Below are 20,371 nucleotides of genomic sequence, written 5' to 3'. Positions count from 1 at the left end.
ATTGTAGGATACAGATTGTATTATTATATTGGTATATATCATGTTAATATAGATTATATTATTATAGAATATAGATTGTAGGTTATATCTTCTTGACTTAATCTTCAAAGTACACTAAATGGTCAGACATGGTAGTGCATGCCCTTAATACCAGCACTCAGGAGGCACAAGCAGGAAGATGAGTGTAAGGTTGAGACCAGTGTGGGATACATAGTGAGACCTTGTAGGGTGACGTCAGTATGCAGCAAGGCAGGTCCAGGATAAGGTGAAGCCTATCATTGGATGAGAAGAAAGGGTAGGTGGAGGAGGGGGGCCTGGGAGAGAGGAAGGAGGAGAAGTAGGAGAATCAGGGTGGAGACAGGGAAGATAGGGAACAACCGCCCAGGTCCGAGAAAACCAGGGGGCTAGCGTGGAGTGGTGAGGTATGGGACCTGGCCACTCTCTTTTTTATTTTTACCACAACAAGACCTTCTCAAAAAAAAAAAAAAATACACAAAATTCTATCTTTCTCTCGGTCTTCAGCCATCTGATTGGACTCGGCACTTCATTAGTGCTGTGGTGTGCTCTGTGTCCTGTCCCTTCCTACCTGTCACTCCCAAGAGCTGCACATCCTCTGTAGAGAGGCGGCAGCCTTCACCACAGTAGACTAGGAAAGAAGGAAATGTTTGTGCAATTAAGTGTCTTCAATTCTGCTTCTTGATAGCAGATGGCTTGTGCCTGGCTGAATCAGAAACAGTAAACAAAGAACGAGCAAACAGTTATAAAAACCCCCGTACACAGGACCTTACTGCCAAGCTGCGGAAAGCTGTTGAAAGAGGGGAGGAACACACCTTTTCTGATCTTATCTGGAGTAATCCTCGATATCTAATTGGTTCTGGGGACAACCCAACCATTGTGCAAGTAAGTATGCTTGTAATATCACTTCTAGTCACTTTGTTCCTGAACAGTGACAGTGTTTTAACAAATATGAAGCTCAACATGTGGTCTTCTTTCAGGAAGGATGTAGGTACAATGTCATGCATGTTGCTGCCAAAGAGAATCAGGCGTCTGTGTGCCAGCTGACATTAGAGACTCTGGAGAACCCTGAATTTATGCGTCTTATGTACCCAGATGATAACATGGACATGCTACAGAAACGTATCCTCTACATTGTCGACCTGTATCTTAATACTCCTGACAAAGTGGTAAGTATTCCTCATTTAGTTTGTCTGATAAAGGTTTGGGTTCCTGATATGTGAGAGTATTTTTTTCTGTGCTACATCAACGTGCAAGGCTTATGGAGTACTAGGGAGACAAGAACTCATTGACTTAGATGTTTATGAGGGTATTACATAACAAAACTTATCTTTGGGAGACACAGCACACACACTGGGAACTCCTCTTGACAGACCAAAGGTACAGATACCACCAAAGCCCAACTTGGTGTTACTTCTAGGAATACGGATGAGTGGTTACTTACAGGAGCAGAAATGACTCAAAGACAGTTGCATCACCAGGGCCCACACTAGCATGGGTGACAGCTTACAAAGAACTGGGAACCTAGAACACATTATACAACCTGCAGGCAGCTCAGCAGATGAGAGGATGGTCTTTCCAGGTGCCTCAGTTGGTCTCACCCATGTCTAGGCAGCTGGTCTGTCCTAACATCCCATTACTGTGAGGAGACAGCAGGATTGCAGCAACTCTTATAATGGGAAGCATTTAATTAGTTCTTGCTTTCCGTCCAAAGGTTTAGTTCATTGTCATCATGGTGGGAAGCATGGTGGCATGCAGTCAAACCTGGTGCTGGAGAGTAGCTGAGAGTTCTGCGTCTGGATCCACAGGCAGAAGGAAGAAGAGAGATACTGGAGCTGGCTTGAGTTACTTTTTTTTTTTTTTTTTTTTAAGATTTATTTATTTATTCTATGTATGTGAGTACACTGTGGCTGTCTTCAGACATACCAGAAGAGGGCATCAGATCTCATTACAGATGGTTGTGAGCCACCATGTGGTTGCTGGGATTTGAACTCAGGACCTCTGGAAGAGCAGTCAGTGCTCTTAACCTCTGAGCCATCTCTCCAGCCCTTGAGTTACTTTAAAACCCCAAAGGCCACCCCCAGTGATACACTTCCTCTAAGAAGGCCACACCCTCTAATATTGCCACTCCCTCCAACCAAGCATTCAAATCTGTGAGTCCATGGGGACCATTCCTGTTCAAACCACCACATTCCATTTGGCTATAAAGCAAAAATTCATTTAGTCCAACTTCAGCAGTCTTCATAGTCTATAATCTCAGCACTGTTTCAAAATTCAAAATCTCTTTAGAGATTTTTCTCATGGCAGTCTCTTAACTCTAATCCCTATAAATTAAAAGTCAAAAAGCAGGTCATATACTTCAACATACAATGGCATAGATAAACTTTACGATTCCAAAAGGGAAAACTGGGAACATAATGAGGAAATACTAAACTGATAGGACCAAGAAATCAGCAGCGCAAACTCCAAACTCTGTATTTCCGTGTCTGATATCGAAGCATTCTTCAGATTTCTAACTCCACTCAACTTTATTGACTGCAGCACTCTTGGGTTGCTTCTATACTTGGTTTGCAGTTTTCCTTGGCAGGTATCCCTTGGCTCTGGCTTCTCCAGCATCTTGGGCTCTCCAAAGCAACCTAGGCTTTACCTCCACAGTTTCACGAAATGACCTCTCTGGGCCTCCATGCAGGGTCATCCCTGACATTGCAGCAGCTTAGCAGTGGAGGGATGTAGGGTTAACTGGCACCTGTTGTAGGGTTATTGGGAGGGCTCAGGGCCACTTGGGGAGGCAGGAAGCAGGAAGTTGACCGGGCTTACCCCTCACAGCCCACTGGGCGGGTGTCTGACTGTAGGGCAGCCATGGGACACCGATCAGGGGTGGGAAGCACAGTCTGGGGCACAGGACACAGCCAGAGCTGGCTCAGGGGTTCCCAGGCCTGCAAGGAGGCTGGACCTGTCAGGTTCTCAGGCTCATGTGCATCCAGGCCCTTCTGGGATGCTTCGGAAGAGCTGAGAATGGAGTGGGGGCTGCCAGGCTTGATGTAGCCTGGGGCCAAGGGGGAAAGGGGAACTCCGGCTGGTCCAGTAGGGGAGGTGGCTGGGAGCGCAGGGAGGTCTTCTTTGGGAGATTAGATAGCAGCTCTGTAGGCGATGGCCTTCTCTGTGGCTCCCCACAATAGATCTTGATGAAAAGAGACAGTCCATGCTTTTAAGACATTTATTGTCATGGAGGAAACTGGAGTAAAACCGTACCCCACTTCTCAGAGTGGGCCTGAGATTAGATACCTTTTGCAGGGAGGAGTGTCTGGGAAGAAAAGTTCATTGGCTAGGCCTGGAGCCTCCAGGCCTTTAGGTACCTCATTAGCATGGAGATCTATCTAGAAACTACTTTACCTGTGATCTCATCCTATACCTGTGGAGGGGCTTGGGGTGTTGCCCTTATGTAACACAAATCTATAGAGGGCTGCGGGCTAGTGACGGGCATGGCTTCCTGGGAGTCAGGTGAAACGCCTACTGTCCTTTCAGAGTGACTAAGGTCTTAAACCTCCTCTACTGGGAACTAGGGTGCCTTTCAGGGTCCCACAGAGGGTTGATTCCACAACCACTTTCTTATGTCCTTGACTCTAAGACCAGAAGCAGGTGGCCAAAGCTGCCAGGTTCTTCTGCTTGCTGTGGCTGGAACAGGTCCTCAAATACATTTCCACCAGCTTTCAGGTTTTGTTTTGTTGCTTGTTTCATTTTTGTTTTGTTTTGATTTGGGTTTTTTGTTTTTGTTGTTTTGGTTTTTTCAAGACAGGTTTTCTCTGTGTAGCCTTGGCTAGCTTTCTGGTTTTGATGTTTTCTTTCACTGACTAAGCTTGGCTATTTTAGAAATTGCCCTGTAGATCAGGCTGGCCTCAAACTCGAGATCAGCCTGCCTCAAACTCCTGAGTGCTGGTATTAAAACTTTTAATTCCTTTTCACAAGTTGGAAGTTTAGTTGGGTAGGTGACACCCTGAGGGTTACCACTCACTCCTTTTATTCTATTTAAGATCAGACTTTCTGTTAAATTGTTGATTTAACTCTGAACTTAACTCTGATACACTCTAGTGCTCCTTTTCTCCTCTGTATTTTGTATTTTTTCTTGCTCAGCTTGCTCCTTTTCTTTATAGTTCTGCATAAAAGTCACTATCAATAACAATAGGTTGCCCTGAAATCTCTTCTCCCAAGGTCATTAATCCAAGAGTCATTTTACCCTCAGGCAGATTTTTTTGGACAAGGGCAAAAAAGCAGCCTTCTATGCCCCTAGTAGCATGGCCCATTAAGTCCCACTTAAAGTGTCCACTTGGTTTTCTATTCCAGAGTTCCAAAGTGTTTCATATTCCTCCAAACAAAACATGGACAGGGGTGTTGATGGCGTACACCTTTAATCCTAGTGCTGTGGAGGCAGAGGCAGGTAAATCTCTGTAAATTCAAGGTTAGCTTGGTCTACAAAGTTGAGTTCCATAAAAGCCAGGGCTACACAGAGAAACCTGTCTCCAAAAAAAAAAAAAAGTCCGATCTCCAGTCCTATCACAGCAGTACTCAAGTCTTTGATCTTAGTCATTGTTCTGTTGCTGTGAAGAGACATGGTGACCATGGTAACTCTTACAAAGGAAGGCATTTAATTGGGACTTGTTTACAGTTCACAGGTTTTTAGTCCATTGTCATCATGGCAGGGAATGTGGCAGCATCCAAGTAGACATGGTGCTGGAGAAGTAGTATAAGAATTCTACATGTGGGTCCACAGGCAACAGGATGAGAGAGAGCTACTGGGTCTCACTGGAGCTTCTGATATCCCCATAGCCCACCCCTAGTGACAGACTTCCTCCAACAAGGCCACACCTACTCCAACATTGCCACACCTAGTAGTGCCACTCCCTAGTGACCAAGCATTCAAATCTATGAGGGCCATTGCTATTCAAACTACCAGGTGGTCTGTCTCACTGTGTTTGCAGCTCAGCTTCCTTCAGTATGAGAGGTACTCTTTGCTTTTATTGTTTACTCTGGCAGGGAGGAACCTAATAAATATGGTCAATTTCAGGGACTTCCTGAAGCTATTTTGAGTTATTTTTCCTTCCTGTTAAAGAGCTTCACCGCAGGATGGAAAATTTGAATTTCAGAGAAAACTTACAGAACAAGGATGGCAGGGGCATGTAGCTTAGTAGATAGAGTGCCTGCCTAGTTGTCAATTAGTCCTAATTAGGTTGTCAGCAGCATAGAAAACTATGGTGGTATATGCCTTTCGTTCCAGTACTTGGGAGGTAGAGGCAAGAGGAGTAGAAGCTTACCCAATGAGTTTAAGGCTACTCTGTGCTATGTGAGACTACGTGTTAAAACAAACCAGCCAACCCCATGGCTCAGCAGTTGAAATCACTATATATATATATATATAATATTTATATATTATATTTATATAAATATATATATCCTCCCCCCCCGCCCCAAACATCTAACTCTGCTTCCTGGGGATCTGACTCCCTCTTCTGACTTCCCTGGGCACCAGGAACATATGTTGCATACAGACATATTTACAGACAAAACAACCATACACATAAAATGAGATAATTTAAGATAACCAAAAAGCCTCAATAAATTTGTGGTTATGAAAGTAATACTCTCTGATGAAGAGATTCCATAGGTAGTGAGTAGACAGAAAGCAGCTAGATGGAGTATTCTAGGTGGCTTGCCTTCTGTCAAGAAAGGGCAGCTAGGCTGTGACTAGAAAGAATGCCAAAAACCAGACAGTACACAACCTTGTTCAGAGTGTGTAACTGGTAAGTGTAAGGCTCTATTTGATCCCTTGTACTACTAAGGAAAAAACATTAGTGAGGTGGTTCATCAGGGAAAGAAGCTTGTCCTTACGGGGTTAATCCCTGGGACTCATGGTTAAAGGAAAGACTCAGTTCCTACAGGTTGTTCTGTGACCTTGTAGCATGTGTGCACACAATGTGTACTATATAAATAAATAAAATTCTAAAATAATGATTTGGAAAAATTTTCAAAAGTATAGCTTTTAGTTGTGTAAGTCTTAAATAAGGATGAGACATAGGAATTTATTTTACACGAAGGAGAATTCAATGACAGGTTAGAGCCAACAACTAAACTCTCAGAAATCTGGGAGTTTAGAAAACAGTGGAGAAGAATAAAAGAAAGCACTGGAGGGCTGAGGCAGGAGGACTGTTTATTCAAAGTCAGCCTGGTCTACAAAATGTTAAGAGAGGAGTAAAATTTTACAAGAGAAGAATATACTTTAATATGTATTTTTATAAGTGATTTCAGGTAGCTAGCCTAAAACTCATGTATGGGAATGGGAATGCTGGGAACTGAACCTAAGATTTCATACAGGCTAGGGGGCCCTCTACCGCTAAGCCCACAGTTTTAGTTTCTTTTAAAAAATGATTTTTAGGTTTTATTATTGTTATTTTGTATTTATTTGAAAGTGACAGCTTGGCTGTTGTTTCTAACATATTTCTGTTATAATTATCCAAGGGCTTAGGAAATTGATTCCAGTTGCTGCAAAAATACACCTGTCTCAAACAATAAATAGGAAAAGAAATTAAAGATAACAAGATAGAAGTAAATTGTATAATTAGAGAGAAATTTAGTCAACTAAGCAAAACTATAGAAACAGATTTAAAAGAAAAAGGAATAAAGTCAAATTTCCATACCCTCAAAACACACTCCTGCTATCAGAACAGTGTGGAGGATGCCAGTTGGGTGTACTCCAGCTCAGCTCTGGTAATATGGAGAGTCCCACACAATCAGGGCTTAGTCACAAATGATGATCCTCACCTTAGATATTAGCCATGTGCCCAGTTTGTCCCTGCTGACTTACTCAACTCTTAGAACACTGTTTCCCTGACTGTATACTGGGTTCCAAATTATTAAAGTTAAGATTGACTATATACCTTTGACTGTAAGTGTCTCCTTGGATCTGGGCACTTGACATCAAATGAAGAGTGACAGATATTAATGTGCCAGGCTCAGGGTCTGGCAAGCAATGTCTATATGCTAGCATGCCAAGTGCTTTTGCCAGCAATAAAAGCAGTATCTTTTTGTTTCTGAGGCCCTTATTTTGGAGTGTTCAATTTTGAGACAGAGTTTTTTTTTTATTATTTTTATATACAATAGTGCTTTGCCTGCATATATGTCTGCTGCAGGATATTTGATCACACTATGAACCCTGAGACTGTGTTGTTTACTGGATAAACGTGTTTCTAGCTGTGGTGTGGCTCACCCTTAGTACACGCCTTTAATCCCAACAGTGAAGGTAAAGTTAGTTTTAGAAGGACGCCCATGTTTGAAAGTGATGTCTAGTTGAGTGGCAGACAAAGTGATAAATCAGAGAAAGATCTGACAGACTGGGATATGCCCAGCTCTCATGAGAAGAGAAGAAAGGGAAGCTACTTCAGGGGTAGTCCAAAGGAAGGACCAGACAGAGAGGAGGCAGCAGTCTAACCAAGTGATTTTTACAGAGACGGGTTAAGAAAGAACAAGCTAGACACAGGTGATGACCAAATGAGCCAGAGAAGGAGAAGGAACCAGCAGATGGGAACAGATGGCTAGAGGTGGTTTGAGGTAAAGCAGAGCAGTTCAAGAAAGGCAGAGGAAGTGGGGGCAGGGGTTGAATCAGCTAAATGGAAGGGGGTGTTTTGAGCCAGAATAGAGGCTAGAAACTCCCAGAACTAGGCCTAGGTTAGCAGATTGCCATGTGAGTGCTAGGAATTGAACCTGGGACCTCTGGAAGAGCAACCAGTGCTCTTAACCACTGAGCCATCTCTCCAGCCTTTGAGATAGGATCTTATGTAATCCAGGCTGGCCTCAAACTTACTATGTAGCTAAGAATGACATTCAATTCCTGACCCTTCTGTCTTCACTTGTCAAGTCTTATCATGAAAGTCTGAGGCTTTTTTACTTTTTGTTATTTTTTTAAAAAAAAAAAAACTTCTAGAAATGTTTGCACGTATCTTTAATGCCAGCACTTAGGTACAGAAGCAGGAGGATCGGAGTTAAAGCCACCGTGGTCTGCATAGGGAATTCCAAGCTAGCTAGAGCTGCGTAGTGAGACTCTGCCTCGAGACACACTTTTATTATATATTTATTTAGTGTGTGTGCTGGGGGTGAGGGGGTGTAGATGTCACAGAACACAGTTCTCTTTTTCCACCCAGGGATTGAACTCAGGTTGTCAGGCTTGGCGGACAGCCTGCTGGTTTTGTTTTAAATTAGTAGTTCTTCACCAACAAAAGAGTATGCACGGATGACTAGGCCCCCTACACATAGATGTACAGCTTGATCTTCATGTGGGACCTCTGATAGCAGCTGCTTGGACCGTCTCTGACTTTGTTACCTGCTTTCGAATCCCTTTCCCCTAACTGGACAGACGTGCTTGTCTAGCCTCAGTTGATGTACCCATTCCTACTACAACTTCATATGCCAAGGCATGTTAATAACATGGGAGGTCTTCCCTTCTCTGAGGAGAGACGGGGAGGGGGTCAGGGGGAGGAAAAGAGACTGGGAAGAGAGGAGGAGGAATCATTGGTTCTCAACCTGTGGGTTGCAACTCCTTTGGAGAGTAAAATGACCCTTTCCTAGGGGTTGCCTAAGACCATTAGAAAACACAGGTATTTACATTATGATTCGTAACAGCAGTAAAATTACAGTGATGAAGTAACAATGAAAATAATTTTGTGGGGGTTGGGCGTCACCCAACATGAAGAACTATTAAAAGTTGCAGGCTTAGGAAGGTTGAGAACCACTGTTTTAAGTAAACACCACTTTCACTGTTTCGTGTCAGTAATTTGAGTAAGCAATTGTGCTTCTTTCCCAGGGCTTTGACACACCATTGCATTTTGCTTGTAAATTTGGGAATGTGGATGTAGTCAACGTGCTTTCTTCCCACCCTTTGATTGTGAAAAACCCAAGGAATAAATATGGTAAAACACCTGAAGACGTAAGTGACGTTGTAATGGCTGCTGTCTTGTGTTAGAAATTAAAGTATGTAAGTCTGCGCTCTGTGACTAGCAAGTAAAAGCACGTAACTGAGTTGTGTTTGCCTGGTGGGGCACATTAAGAATGCTGACTGCTGAGCATGATGTACTCTGAAACCACTGTATTTGTGGAGCCAGGAGGGAATGGGCTAACCTAGTCTTGCTGCTTTTATTTTTCTGAAACTGGCCATCAGTTGTTCTGAACAACCCATTGTTACCATGTTCCTTCTAAACACATGAGCCAACCGAGTTCAGAGAGAAAGCAGGTGGTGGTCATGAGGCTGTGGGCCTTGGTGGTAGCGGTGGTGATGATGGCTATGGTGGTGGTAGTGATTGTGATAACGTGTAAAGCAGCTGATTGCTGTCAGTTAGGGAACCAGCCCACATACATACTGTTGCACTCAAGCTGAATGAAGATTGCCTTTTCGTGTTCCTAGCAGTAGAACGAAATATGATACGTGTGCACACTGCGCCTGTGACGTAAAGTCAGACCTAGAACTCCTAAGAACCAAACTGCTAATTTAAGGATCAGGCATTACATGCCGCTAGCTGACCTAGGTCTCCTGCTTTGAGAAATAAAGCCTAAAGGACATTGTTGTACTAAGAATGTCTGCCCTAGGGCCAGGCCCCTTCTTTAGCTATTACAACATTTTATCACACTCACATACCCCAGTTGGTAGAAAACTTCCCTGACATATATTAGGCCTTGGTATTCAGGAATGGAGGTAGGAAGAAACAAAAAACAATAAAATTTTACTACAGAGAGATATAGTTTTATTTATATTTTTAATAAAATGATTTTTGATAACCAGCCTAAAATTGTATATGTGACTGTTGTGTGTCATATATACAGTGTTAGGCATAGCACCTGTGTCTCAAATATGCTAAATAAGCCTTCTAAAACTGAGTGAACAATTTTAGTTTGCTTCACAAAGTGGATTTTTTTTGTTGTTGTTTTGATGTTATTTGAAAGTAACTGCTTTTCTGTTGTTTCCAACGTATTATTACTATCGCAATTGCATAGGAGCTCAGAAAGCTGATTCTTGTAGCTGCAAAATGCATCTATGTTCTATATGAGATTAGAGCACTGTTTGAGCTCAGATACTCAACAGCAAAAATTTGTGTAGAGAGGGAATACTTTCAGACTGTAAAACTCCTTCAGATGAGAAGCTGTAGCATGTTCATGTATTCATACTAGATATACTTTTTAAATTATTTTTACTTTATGTGCATTGGTATTTACTCACATGTCTGTATGATGCAGTATGTCTGTTGCAGGAGTCAGAACCCTGGAAATGTAGTTACAGACAGCTGTAAGTTGCCATGTGGGTGCTGAGAATTGAACCCAGGTCCTGTGAAAGAACAGCCAGTGCTCTGAACTGCTGATCCATCTTTCTAGCCCCCTAGCACAGGTTTTCTGAGTGTGAGTTTTGTGAAATTTTTAGCATTAAGATAATGCTAGGGCTGGAGAAACAAGCTCAGTGGCTAAGAACACTTGCTGGGGTGGTGCCACACCCCTTTAATCCCTGCTCAGGAGACAGAGCAGGAGGACAGCTGGGGCTATACAGAGAAACCCTGTCTTGAAAAACCAAACAAAACAAACTAAAAAAGAGCATTTACTGCTCTTGCAGAAGACTGGAGTTGTGTTCCCAGCACCCAGGTTGGATGACTTACAGCTGCCTGCAACTCCAGCTCCAGGGGAACTAACACCTTCCTCTGCCCTCTGGGGCATCTGCACTTATACCACACATATACACAACATATACCCATAAACATAATAAATAATACAAATTTTAAAGATACTATCCTATTTTACTAGCTTTAAAGTTAAGAAAACATTTATTTGTTAGGAAATAATATAGTAATATTTAGAATGCTCACTTTGTCTGTTTTGTTTAAATAGGTAATTTGTGAAAGAAGCAAAAACAAATCTGTAGAACTGAGAGAAAGGATTAGAGAATACTTAATGGGTAAGTTGTGGATTCGATGTATGAACGAGTGGACCTGGGCAGTGCAGTGGAGATTGAAAAAACAGTGCTGTGAAATGATTGTTTTTCCTAAATACTGCAGTTCTGATTTTAGGCTTTCTTTTACTTGATTGATTGCTGCTCAGAGACTCACTCCAACTCTGAAGCAGGTGTCGCTGATCATTTCTCACTGGGGAGGGCTGAAGCCCAGAGCTCCTTGTTTAGTTATTTGGCTTTCGTTTTTGGCTTGTCTCAAAGAGGCTGTATCTTGGGTCTGTCTCCCTCTTTTGCCCCTGTGAGTGTCCAGCTCAGCTTAACCTTTCAAACCTAGGACCCAGTCAGGACCATTACCCTGCTGGACTGTGGAGGTACGATATTCATTCATGTTCATTTTCTCTTTCCTTGCCATCTCTTTCTTCCCCTCCTCTCTTTCTCTCCTGCACTTTCTTCTCTTCCCTTCTTTCTCCTCAGTCCCCTCTCTCTTTTCCTCTCTGGTATCCACCAAAGAAAACTGCTTGCACATGGGTTTAAGCCAGTAGAAAGTATTAGCCTGCCAGCAACTTCAGTAGGTGCTCAGGATCCCAGCATGCCCATGAGTCTTTCTCAGGGTGACCTTTTAGCACAAAATCCTTATCTTTGGTCAACATATTCTAGTTAGCCAGAAGTGGAAGGAACGACAGAAGCCCAAAAGCAAGGTTGGTATGTTTAGAGCCCTTCCCAGAGGTACAGACTGGTGGCTCATTACTCACTTTGGCAGGCGGTGCTGTCTGTGTGCTGAGGTCTGAGGGCTGTTACACTTCTCTCCTTTTCTTTCCGTCTTATTGTGGCTTCTGTGCTTCTGGTCTGTGGGTATGTTAGTTTTTCGAGGACTGTCCTACTATGTTATCTTCAGTGCATCTCAGAAGATGTGATGATACTTTCCCTTTGTCTCCACCCATGGACCCATTTGTTGTTTCTGCCGACCAAGTAAAATTGAAGTTTTCTGGCCTCTGTTTTGACTTTTTTTTTTTTCTTTCTTAGGTATATAGCTATGGCAATGGCTTGGCACAGTGTCTCTGGGTATTTTCTCGAGTCAGAGTCCCTGTAGCCTGTATATCTGACATTTTATAGAATTGGGTACTAACTGTCTTAGTTAGGGGTTCAATTGTAAAGAGACACCCCATGACCAAGGCATCTTTTATAAAGGAAAACATTAATTAGAGCTGGTGTACAGATGCTCAGGTTCAGTCCATTTGGAGCATGACAGCGTCCATGCAGGCATGGTGCTGGAGGAAGAGCTGAGAGTTCTACATCCTCTTCTGAAGCAAACAGAAGGCTGTTTTCAGGCAGGAGGAGGGTCTCAAAGCCCAACCCTAGAGTAACACACGTCCTCCAACAAGGCCACACCTCCTAATAGTGCTACTGCCTGGATCAGGCATATACAAACCGTCACAGACTCTATCTAGATTTTTAATTGTACTCGGATCTCTTTCAGTCCTTTCTGCCTATGTGCCCATGAATCCCAGTGTGTGGTGGAGGAGGCAAAGGTGTCTCTTGCTGTCGTTTGTTGGAGATTCCAGTTGTGTTACAGAACACAATTAAACTAAACTGCCAGAAATACCTTAAAATGTATTTAGTTACAGTCTGTGGTGGGACTTCTGTTATTTGTAACCATGTGATTGATCACTGCTAAGATCATCTTGTCACCTAGCTTTCTGTGAGATTAGCATGGTATTTCTGCATCCATGCTCCTTTTTGTTACTCAGCCTTGTGGGATTTCGCATACCTTCCCTGTTTCTTCCTGAGGGTCATTAAAACCCAGTCAAGAGCTTCAGTGTTTGTCTTGTGGCAGTTTTCACATTCAAGACTTACCGCCCCAGGGAGCATGCTGCAGAACTGACTGCTTTGCTGCATTGCTGCCCAGTCACCCAGAAGACACCCAAACTAGCATAGAGGGAGAGAACAAACTGCTATTTATTTGTTTATTTTATGTGCATTGGTGTTTTGCCTGCATGTATGACTGTGAGGGTGTCAGATCTTGGAGTTACAGACAGTTATAAGCTGCCATGTGGATCCTGGGGATTGAACCCAGGAGCTCTGAAAGAGCAATCAGTGTTCTTAACCTCTGAGCCATCTCTCCAGCCCCCAACGCACAACATTTTAAAGAAATGAATGGGATAAAAAAGATAGACACAAAACCACTGAGGACATGAATCCTGGTTTGTTAATGTAGTATTGTTGCCTTCTCCAAAGTGCTGGGGATTGAACTCTGGTCCTCAAGCAAGCGGGACACCTCTACCTCTGATCTGCCTCACAGCCCTTTATAAACAGGCTTTAACATCGTGCGGTGGTGAAGTATATTTCTGGAACATTTTAATACACAAAGCCCTAGGTTCTATCCTCAGCCTGTGCACACACATACTCATACACACACATACACACACTCCAAACTTTTAAAAGACTTGAATATTCCAAAGAAAGGTAAGCTATATTTTATGAATAGCTAGCTTATACGTGGGTTCTGTTGTGTACTTTCCAAAAAACAGCTATTTTAAAATCCCTGAAATGGGAAGGGGATAGAAATCTGTCATTTATGAAAATCTTATAGGTATGTGATATCAATCACAATCTCAGATATTGAAATGTTAAATACATTTCCCTGGTTGATTTGTTTGTTTTGAGGCAAGGTCACACTATATATTCTTGGCTGCCCAGGAACTCATTCTGTAGACCAAGCTGGCCTTAAACTCACAGAGATTAGCCTGCCTTTGCCTCCAGAGAGCTGGGATTAAAGGCATATGCCTCTATGCCCAACCATTTTCCTATTTTTAAAAATTATTTTTATTGTATATGCATGAGTGTCCTGTGTGTATATATGTGTGTGCATCGAGTACATATCCCTGGTACCCAGAGAGTGGAAGAGGATATTGGATTCTGTGCAACTGGATTACTACGAAGTAGGTAGGTAGAGTTAGAGAACCAAACCCTGGTGCCCTGCCCAAGCAGCAGATTCTCCTGACTGCTGAACTCTGCCTCCATCACCCACTTGGTTTTTTATGTAGAATCTCATGCAGCCCAAGATGGTATCACACTCACTAACTCAGGATGGCCCTGATTTCTGGTCCTCTTCCCTGTCCTCCCGGGACCTGGGATTATAAATAGAAGCCACCGTGCCCAGTGTTATGGAATGGTCAGTATCAAACCTGGGCCCTTGCGGGCGTATTCTAGACAAGTAATAAATTTTAAAGATATGTCTTAATGCTGTGGGTTTTTTCCTAGGTGGGCTCTATGTTAACACTCTTTTAAGTAGAAAAGGAAAGATATAAAAGCTATTATAAGCGCTTGAAATAAAAAAATTCCCAGGAAATTGTGAGCAGCATGACAAGCTGATATTCCAGCAACCTCTTCTACAAGAATGAGAAATTGAGTCAGGGAAGAAGAAAGTGTGACCTCATCAGACTCCTGGCTGCAATCTTACAGCTTCCTTGGGTTTCTGCTTGCCTCTTCTCTCATTCCTTTTTTATTTTTATTTTTTAATGTTTTTTGTTTTGTTTATATTCAGTATGTTTCAGGGCAGGAATTTGTTAGTGTGTTTTATAGATGGATATAGAGAAAAGAGTTTAGAAGTGTGTGTATGTGTGTGCATGCATGTACAGGCCTGTGTGTGTGCCCGTGCATGTGTGTATAAGAGAGATGATGGTGACTAGGAATAAGAAAAGAATAGGCTTCAGAAGTTTTACCATAAAGTAGAATTACCTAGAAGTAGTAACAGATCAGATAATTTTTAAAGACAAAGGAAGAATTACATGATGCCTTCTAGATTTGAAGTTTTGGTGAAATAACATTGATAAACTACTGAACAAAACAGGAAGCTGCAGATTGAGTAGAAGCAGTATGGGGTAGGTTTGTTTGTTTGTTCCTATGGGATAGGACTGAACCTTGCTGACCTTTTTCTCATAGTTCATGTTTTTACGAACATTTCCTCTTGGCAGCTCATGTATTGAAGAATACCTTAAGTACGCATCTTCATTTGTAATCTCAAAGCCTTGCAAGGAGTAGCACTGTCTCCATTATGCATGCAGGGCTCAGAGAACAAAAACAAACAAAATCCTGCTTTAGTAGAGAGTGGAGAAGAGACTCACTTAGTAGTTGTTGACACAAATTGGTCTTGGACCCCAAACCTATCTTATTGCCTGGTCCTTTCTGTCACTGTTTTCCTTGATGTTCTCCTAGACCCTGACTCAGACCAAATTACGTAGAAGCTTGGGCTGACATTTTTCTCCTATTCAGGTCACTACTATGTACCACTTCTGAGAGCCGAAGACACCTCTCCTGTCATTGGGGAGCTGTGGTCCTCAGACCAGAAAGCTGAAGCATCCAGTGCCGACCACTGCAGAAGTAGCCCCAGGGATCCTGTGATGACACTGAGAGCTTTTGTGGGGCCTCTGAGTCCATCCAAAGTAAGTGGCCAGGAAAAGAAGTTTTGGGAAGTCCTGGCTAACTCCGCTTTAGGGTTTGATCTGTTGGTTTGGGTCGTGGAGGCCAACCATGCATGCCTAAAGTCATCTTTATCTGAGGTCACCTCTGAGGGAGTATTACCGAAGCCTTGGAGTGTTTATTTTGTTCTGTGGCCAAGGGAAGGTGTACTTGAACCCAGGCCTCCCAGCATATTAGTGTTTTCCTGGCCAAGCTCCTTTTGTTCCTTACCAGTCCATTGCAACTTAGGGAGCTCCACATTTGCAAATTCAGATTCCAGACTGAGCTTCCTACACATGAAACTCTTACCCCTTCCTCCATGTTCCTGAGTTCCTGTCATACACTGTTTAGCCGGCTTCTACTTACAAATGGTGGAATTGCTGGGTATACATGCTTTTGCACCATGTTTACGGTTGACCGCTTTCTCCAATGAAATCTCTTACTGATGGATTATTTAAAACTTTCTAAGTAACCTGGTCATAGTGGCACATGCTCTAATTCCAGCTTCTTGGGAGGTTAAGGTAGGCATATCATAACGACAATAAGCCTGGGTAATAACACATAGTAAGATCTTGTCACAAAACAACTTTCTAAATAATTTGCAAGAAAATTCCGGTAAGGATTGCTTCTGAGAGAGAGATGTCCACTTTCCTTTTACGTGTAAGGGGGAGGGAATATGAACCAGTGAGGTGGCAAACTGACAGACAATGCCTGCTGTCCGTGAGGTGGGGCTTCATATGTAGGCTATCCTGGGCCAGATCTGACCCTCGACATTAAGCAGCACAAAAAGACAGCTCTCTTTCGTGTCACTTTTCCTGGAGGTGTAAGCAAACATCTACCTAGGAAAAGTCAGATAACCAACCTCACCTTTCCCAGATCCCTTGAGGCCATTCTCTGTCTTGGCTATATGTAAAAATGACTGCAGAATCTGTAAAATGGTAGAAAGTCATTAAGTCAGTGGTGTTGGTGGTTCCAAGTCTCAAGTGAGCTGCATGAAGCATTGCCTATCTTGACACTTTTTCTTCCAGGCAGAAGATTTTCGAAAGCTTTGGAAAACTCCACCTCGAAAAAAAGCAGGCCTCTTCCACAGCATCAGGAAGTCTGACCCAGAAAGAGGCATTGAGAGAGTTGGAAGGTATTCATAGGTCCATGACTGCCAGGCTGAGCAGAGTGTGCTGTGTGGTTGTGGCTAAATGATAAAAAATATTAATTATGTATACTGAAATGTAAGTTCCCAGAAGGAATTAGAGCCTTTTCTCAAAAGATGTGCCCACTTTGAACCTGCTACAGACCTCTAAAGTTTTACATACTTAGCTAAAGCAAGGACATACGTTAGGAGGATTTGTGTGTGATTTTTATTTTTGCTCTGAAGTTATGGTTGTACACTAGGCTTCTTCTATGAGTAAGAGTCAGTTTGCTATGTCAGAGTAATTCCTCAAAGAACATGCAGGTCCCCCACTGGGGGGGCATGAGAGAATGCCCCAAATTAGAGCAAATAAAATACCCAAAACAACAGTGGCCCTTTAGAGATTACATGCTATTATCTGTGTAGTTGGGGTTTTGTTTTTCTTTTCCTGTTTTCTCAACTATTGTGTTTTATTTCTTACAGGGAGCTAGCTCATGAGCTGGGGTATCCTTGGGTTGAATACTGGGAATTTCTGGGATGTTTTGTTGATCTGTCTTCCCAGGAAGGCTTGCAAAGACTAGAAGAATACCTTATCCAGAAGGAGTTAAACCAAAAGGCTCAACATGAAATAGGAGAAGAGGAAGGCTGCCTTCAGGACAGAACCTCAGATTTTGGTAAGTGGGTGCAGGTATCTGTGTGGTTCTCTTTTCTTTTTTAATATGTTTTTACTGTAAAATCAGATCTTTTCCTCAAACTGATGTCAGAAAATGTACATATAGTTGTGTTAAAACAAACATGCAAACAAAAACAAGGTATCACAGCAGGCTCTGTGTCTGGGGCACTTGTGTTTATGCAGGTTTATGAATTATGCTGTATGCATGGGTTAGTATATAAAAATTCAGAATCACGGGGTTGGGGATTTAGCTCAGCGGTAGAGCGCTTGCCTAGCAAGCGCAAGGCCCTGGGTTCGATCCCCAGCTCCGAAAAAAAAAAAAAAAAATTCAGAATCACAGCAAGCAGCGTGTGTATACTACACGAAAAAATGTGGCATCCTTGCAAGGAGTCTGGTACTTTGAGCTTCTTTTACTGACCTAGATATGTTTTATATTTCAATATAGTGTGTAATGTCAGAAAAAGAGTAAGGAGCATAGCTTTCAGAGTACTGCACATTGTATTTTGTGAAGTCATTGGGTATAGCATGTACTGAGTACTAAGCAAGTTAGTGGGGTGCTTAGAAAAGGTTAACCTGAGTACAAAAAGCATAAGATAGGTCATCATTCACCAACACCATTGAAAAAGGTAAAATTAGTCTGGGTTGTAGCTCAGGTAGAACGTGCTTACCATGAACAAAGCCATAGATTCAGTTTCCAGCACTGGGGGTAGGAAGGCATATTAAAGTTTTTAATGTTATACACCTAAAGTGAAATGGGACAAGAAAAATAGTCTTTAAAGGAAGGAAAATCATGTATCTCACTCAAATCAAAGAAGTACTGGGACTGGAGAAATGGCTCTGCAGGTAAAAATACTTGCTGCTTTTGGAGAGGACCCGAGTTCAGTTCCCAGCACCCACGTGCGTGGTGGTTCACTGCCACCTACAACTCCAGTTCCAGAGGCTCCCACACCCTCTACCTCTGCTGGCACAGGGCACACGAAATGCACATGACACACAAGCAAGCAAAACACTCACGTAATAAAATATATTTTAAAAAAATGTTTTAAAGAAACACCTTAAACCTCTATGCCAACGTGGAGAGTTTCCCAGAAAATAAATGTGCTGTCCGGGCTCTGGACAGACCGTTGGCTTAGTCCAGTGTTCAAGCATATAGTTGAGGGACCCTCACCTACAGTTGAGGATTGGCTGAGGAAGTAAATAGTTCTATCCTTGAGCAGAAAAATCATGGCTTTAAATAAAATTATGCTTTAAAATTCTTTAAAGTAGTGAATGATGTAAACAATTAGAATGAGTGATGTAGAATAATCAGTCATTAATGTAGAAAAAAACTTTATATTTACATAATGTTAGTTTTCAAAATGTTTTTATGATTTTAAAAAATTTAATAATTTTATTTTTCTTGGATATTTTATGTATTTAAATTTTAAATGTTATCCCCTTTACTCCCTTTCCCCTCCCGCTCCTCTTGCTTCTATGAGGATGCTCCCATGCCCACCCACCCACTCCAAACTAATGCCCTGGCATTCCCCTACATTGGGGAACAAGCCTTCACAGGACCAAGGGCTTTTCTTTCTACTGATGCTGGACAATGACATCTTCCGCTACACATGTGGCTGGAGTCATGGGTCCCTCCATGTGTACTCATTGGTTGGTGGTTTAGTCCCTGGGAGCTCTGGGGGAGGGGGGTCATCTGATTGGTTGATATTGTTGTTCTTCCTATGGGGTTGCAAACCCCTTCCACTCCTTCAGCTTTCTCTCTTAACTCCTCCACCAGGGTCCCCTTGTTCAATCCAATGGTTAGCTGTAACCATCCTCATCTGTATCAGTAGGGCTCTGTCAGAACCTCCTAATTTTCAAAATATTAAGATGATTATAGCAACATTAGAGTTACATCTCACTTCAATGTTTTCCAACTAACATATTATCATTTTTGTAATTAAAACTAAAATGAAACAAACCTAGTAAATTTGACAGCACATTGGAAACAAGCTGGAAAGTCAAGAGTCTTCACTGTAGATATGTCCTCTAGCTAAACTCCCCTCACTCCTGCACTTCTGTTCTTGCAACGTAGAGCACCGCCCTCCCTGAAGAAACAGCTTAGGGTTGCTGTTGGTCTAGCAGCTCTTTATTCTATGTCAAAAATAAAACTGTGTTATGAGTCCAACTAAAGATAGTGGTCTTAGCCCAGTATAGCAGTGTCTATAGCATTAGCATCTAAGAGTAAGAGGGGCTGGGAAGGAGATCAGTGCATTGAAAACTGCAGCTCCACGGAAGGTTAGAGGCCAGGCTGGCCAGCTGGATGAGGCCCCTCACACACGGGTGTGCTAGTGAATGCCCAGAACTGAGGTCAGGAGGCAGGAAGGATATGGCCAACCTAATCTATGCAAGAAGAGGCAATCCAGGAATAAAGTATAGACACCCTGTCTCAAAAATAAAATGGAACAGGCAGGCCCTGGTGGTTCACCCTTTAATCCCAGCACAGGTAGGAGGATCTCTGAGATGGAAACCAGCCTTGTCTGCAAAGTGGGTTCTAGAGGAGCCAGGGATAACTGCAGCTTTGATTTCCCCAAAATAGAAATTAATGTCATTTAAAGCTTTCTAAGTTAAAATTGAAGTACTGACCTACAAATTAAATTTTCTGTAACAATGTAGGGAAGGAGGGAGAATATGATATATGTAAGTAGAAATTGGTTCCTTGAGGTGGCATAGCAAGTAGAAGCACTCGCTACAGATGCCTGGTGACCAGGTTCTATCCCTAGAACCCACATAAAGGTGGAAGGAGAGAACCCCACAAAGTACTCATGACTTCTAGTTTCATGCCACTGCCTACACACACACAGCACATGTTATGTATGTAGACACACGTCATACCAAATTAAAAATGAGTCTGAGAAGCAACCTTGAGTCTGCTGGAGAAAAGGCTATGTCCGTGGGCTATGGAAGAAGCTGCCCCAGGCTGGCAGTCAGTGTCAGGATGCATCTTTATGTGCTTGACTTGACTATAAGCAATTAGTTAATGTTGAAGAATTCTCTTATAGCAACTGACTTCAGTGTTACTCTCAAGTTGTTGATATTTCATGAGGTAGTTTTATTTTATATTTATTTTTTAAAGATTAGTTTTATGTAA

The 20,371-nt window shown here is 42.4% G+C and overlaps 1 protein-coding gene across 4 annotated transcripts in view; it reads left to right on the top strand.

Annotated features, from left to right (window-relative positions):
* Ankle2 (ankyrin repeat and LEM domain containing 2) overlaps positions 1 to 20,371 on the top strand; it is a 32,913-nt gene that overhangs the window by 8,271 nt on the left and 4,271 nt on the right. The window contains exons 4-10 of one of the 4 annotated variants that reach the window (XR_005491651.2): positions 704 to 900; positions 996 to 1,184; positions 8,864 to 8,986; positions 10,927 to 10,993; positions 15,260 to 15,429; positions 16,474 to 16,580; positions 17,134 to 17,245. Coding sequence is in view for 3 of the 4 variants with exons in the window: in NM_001393843.1 (NP_001380772.1) it covers positions 704 to 900; positions 996 to 1,184; positions 8,864 to 8,986; positions 10,927 to 10,993; positions 15,260 to 15,429; positions 16,474 to 16,580; positions 17,055 to 17,245 (1,044 nt within the window). In the remaining variant the exon portion in view is untranslated. 4 annotated transcript variants of the gene reach the window in all.

The sequence above is a fragment of the Rattus norvegicus genome, chromosome 12, assembly GCF_036323735.1.
Source record: "Rattus norvegicus strain BN/NHsdMcwi chromosome 12, GRCr8, whole genome shotgun sequence".
NCBI classification, from domain to species: domain Eukaryota; kingdom Metazoa; phylum Chordata; class Mammalia; order Rodentia; family Muridae; genus Rattus; species Rattus norvegicus.
The sequence above is the reverse complement of the archived record's forward strand: the minus strand, read 5'-3'. Positions and strand labels throughout refer to the sequence as shown.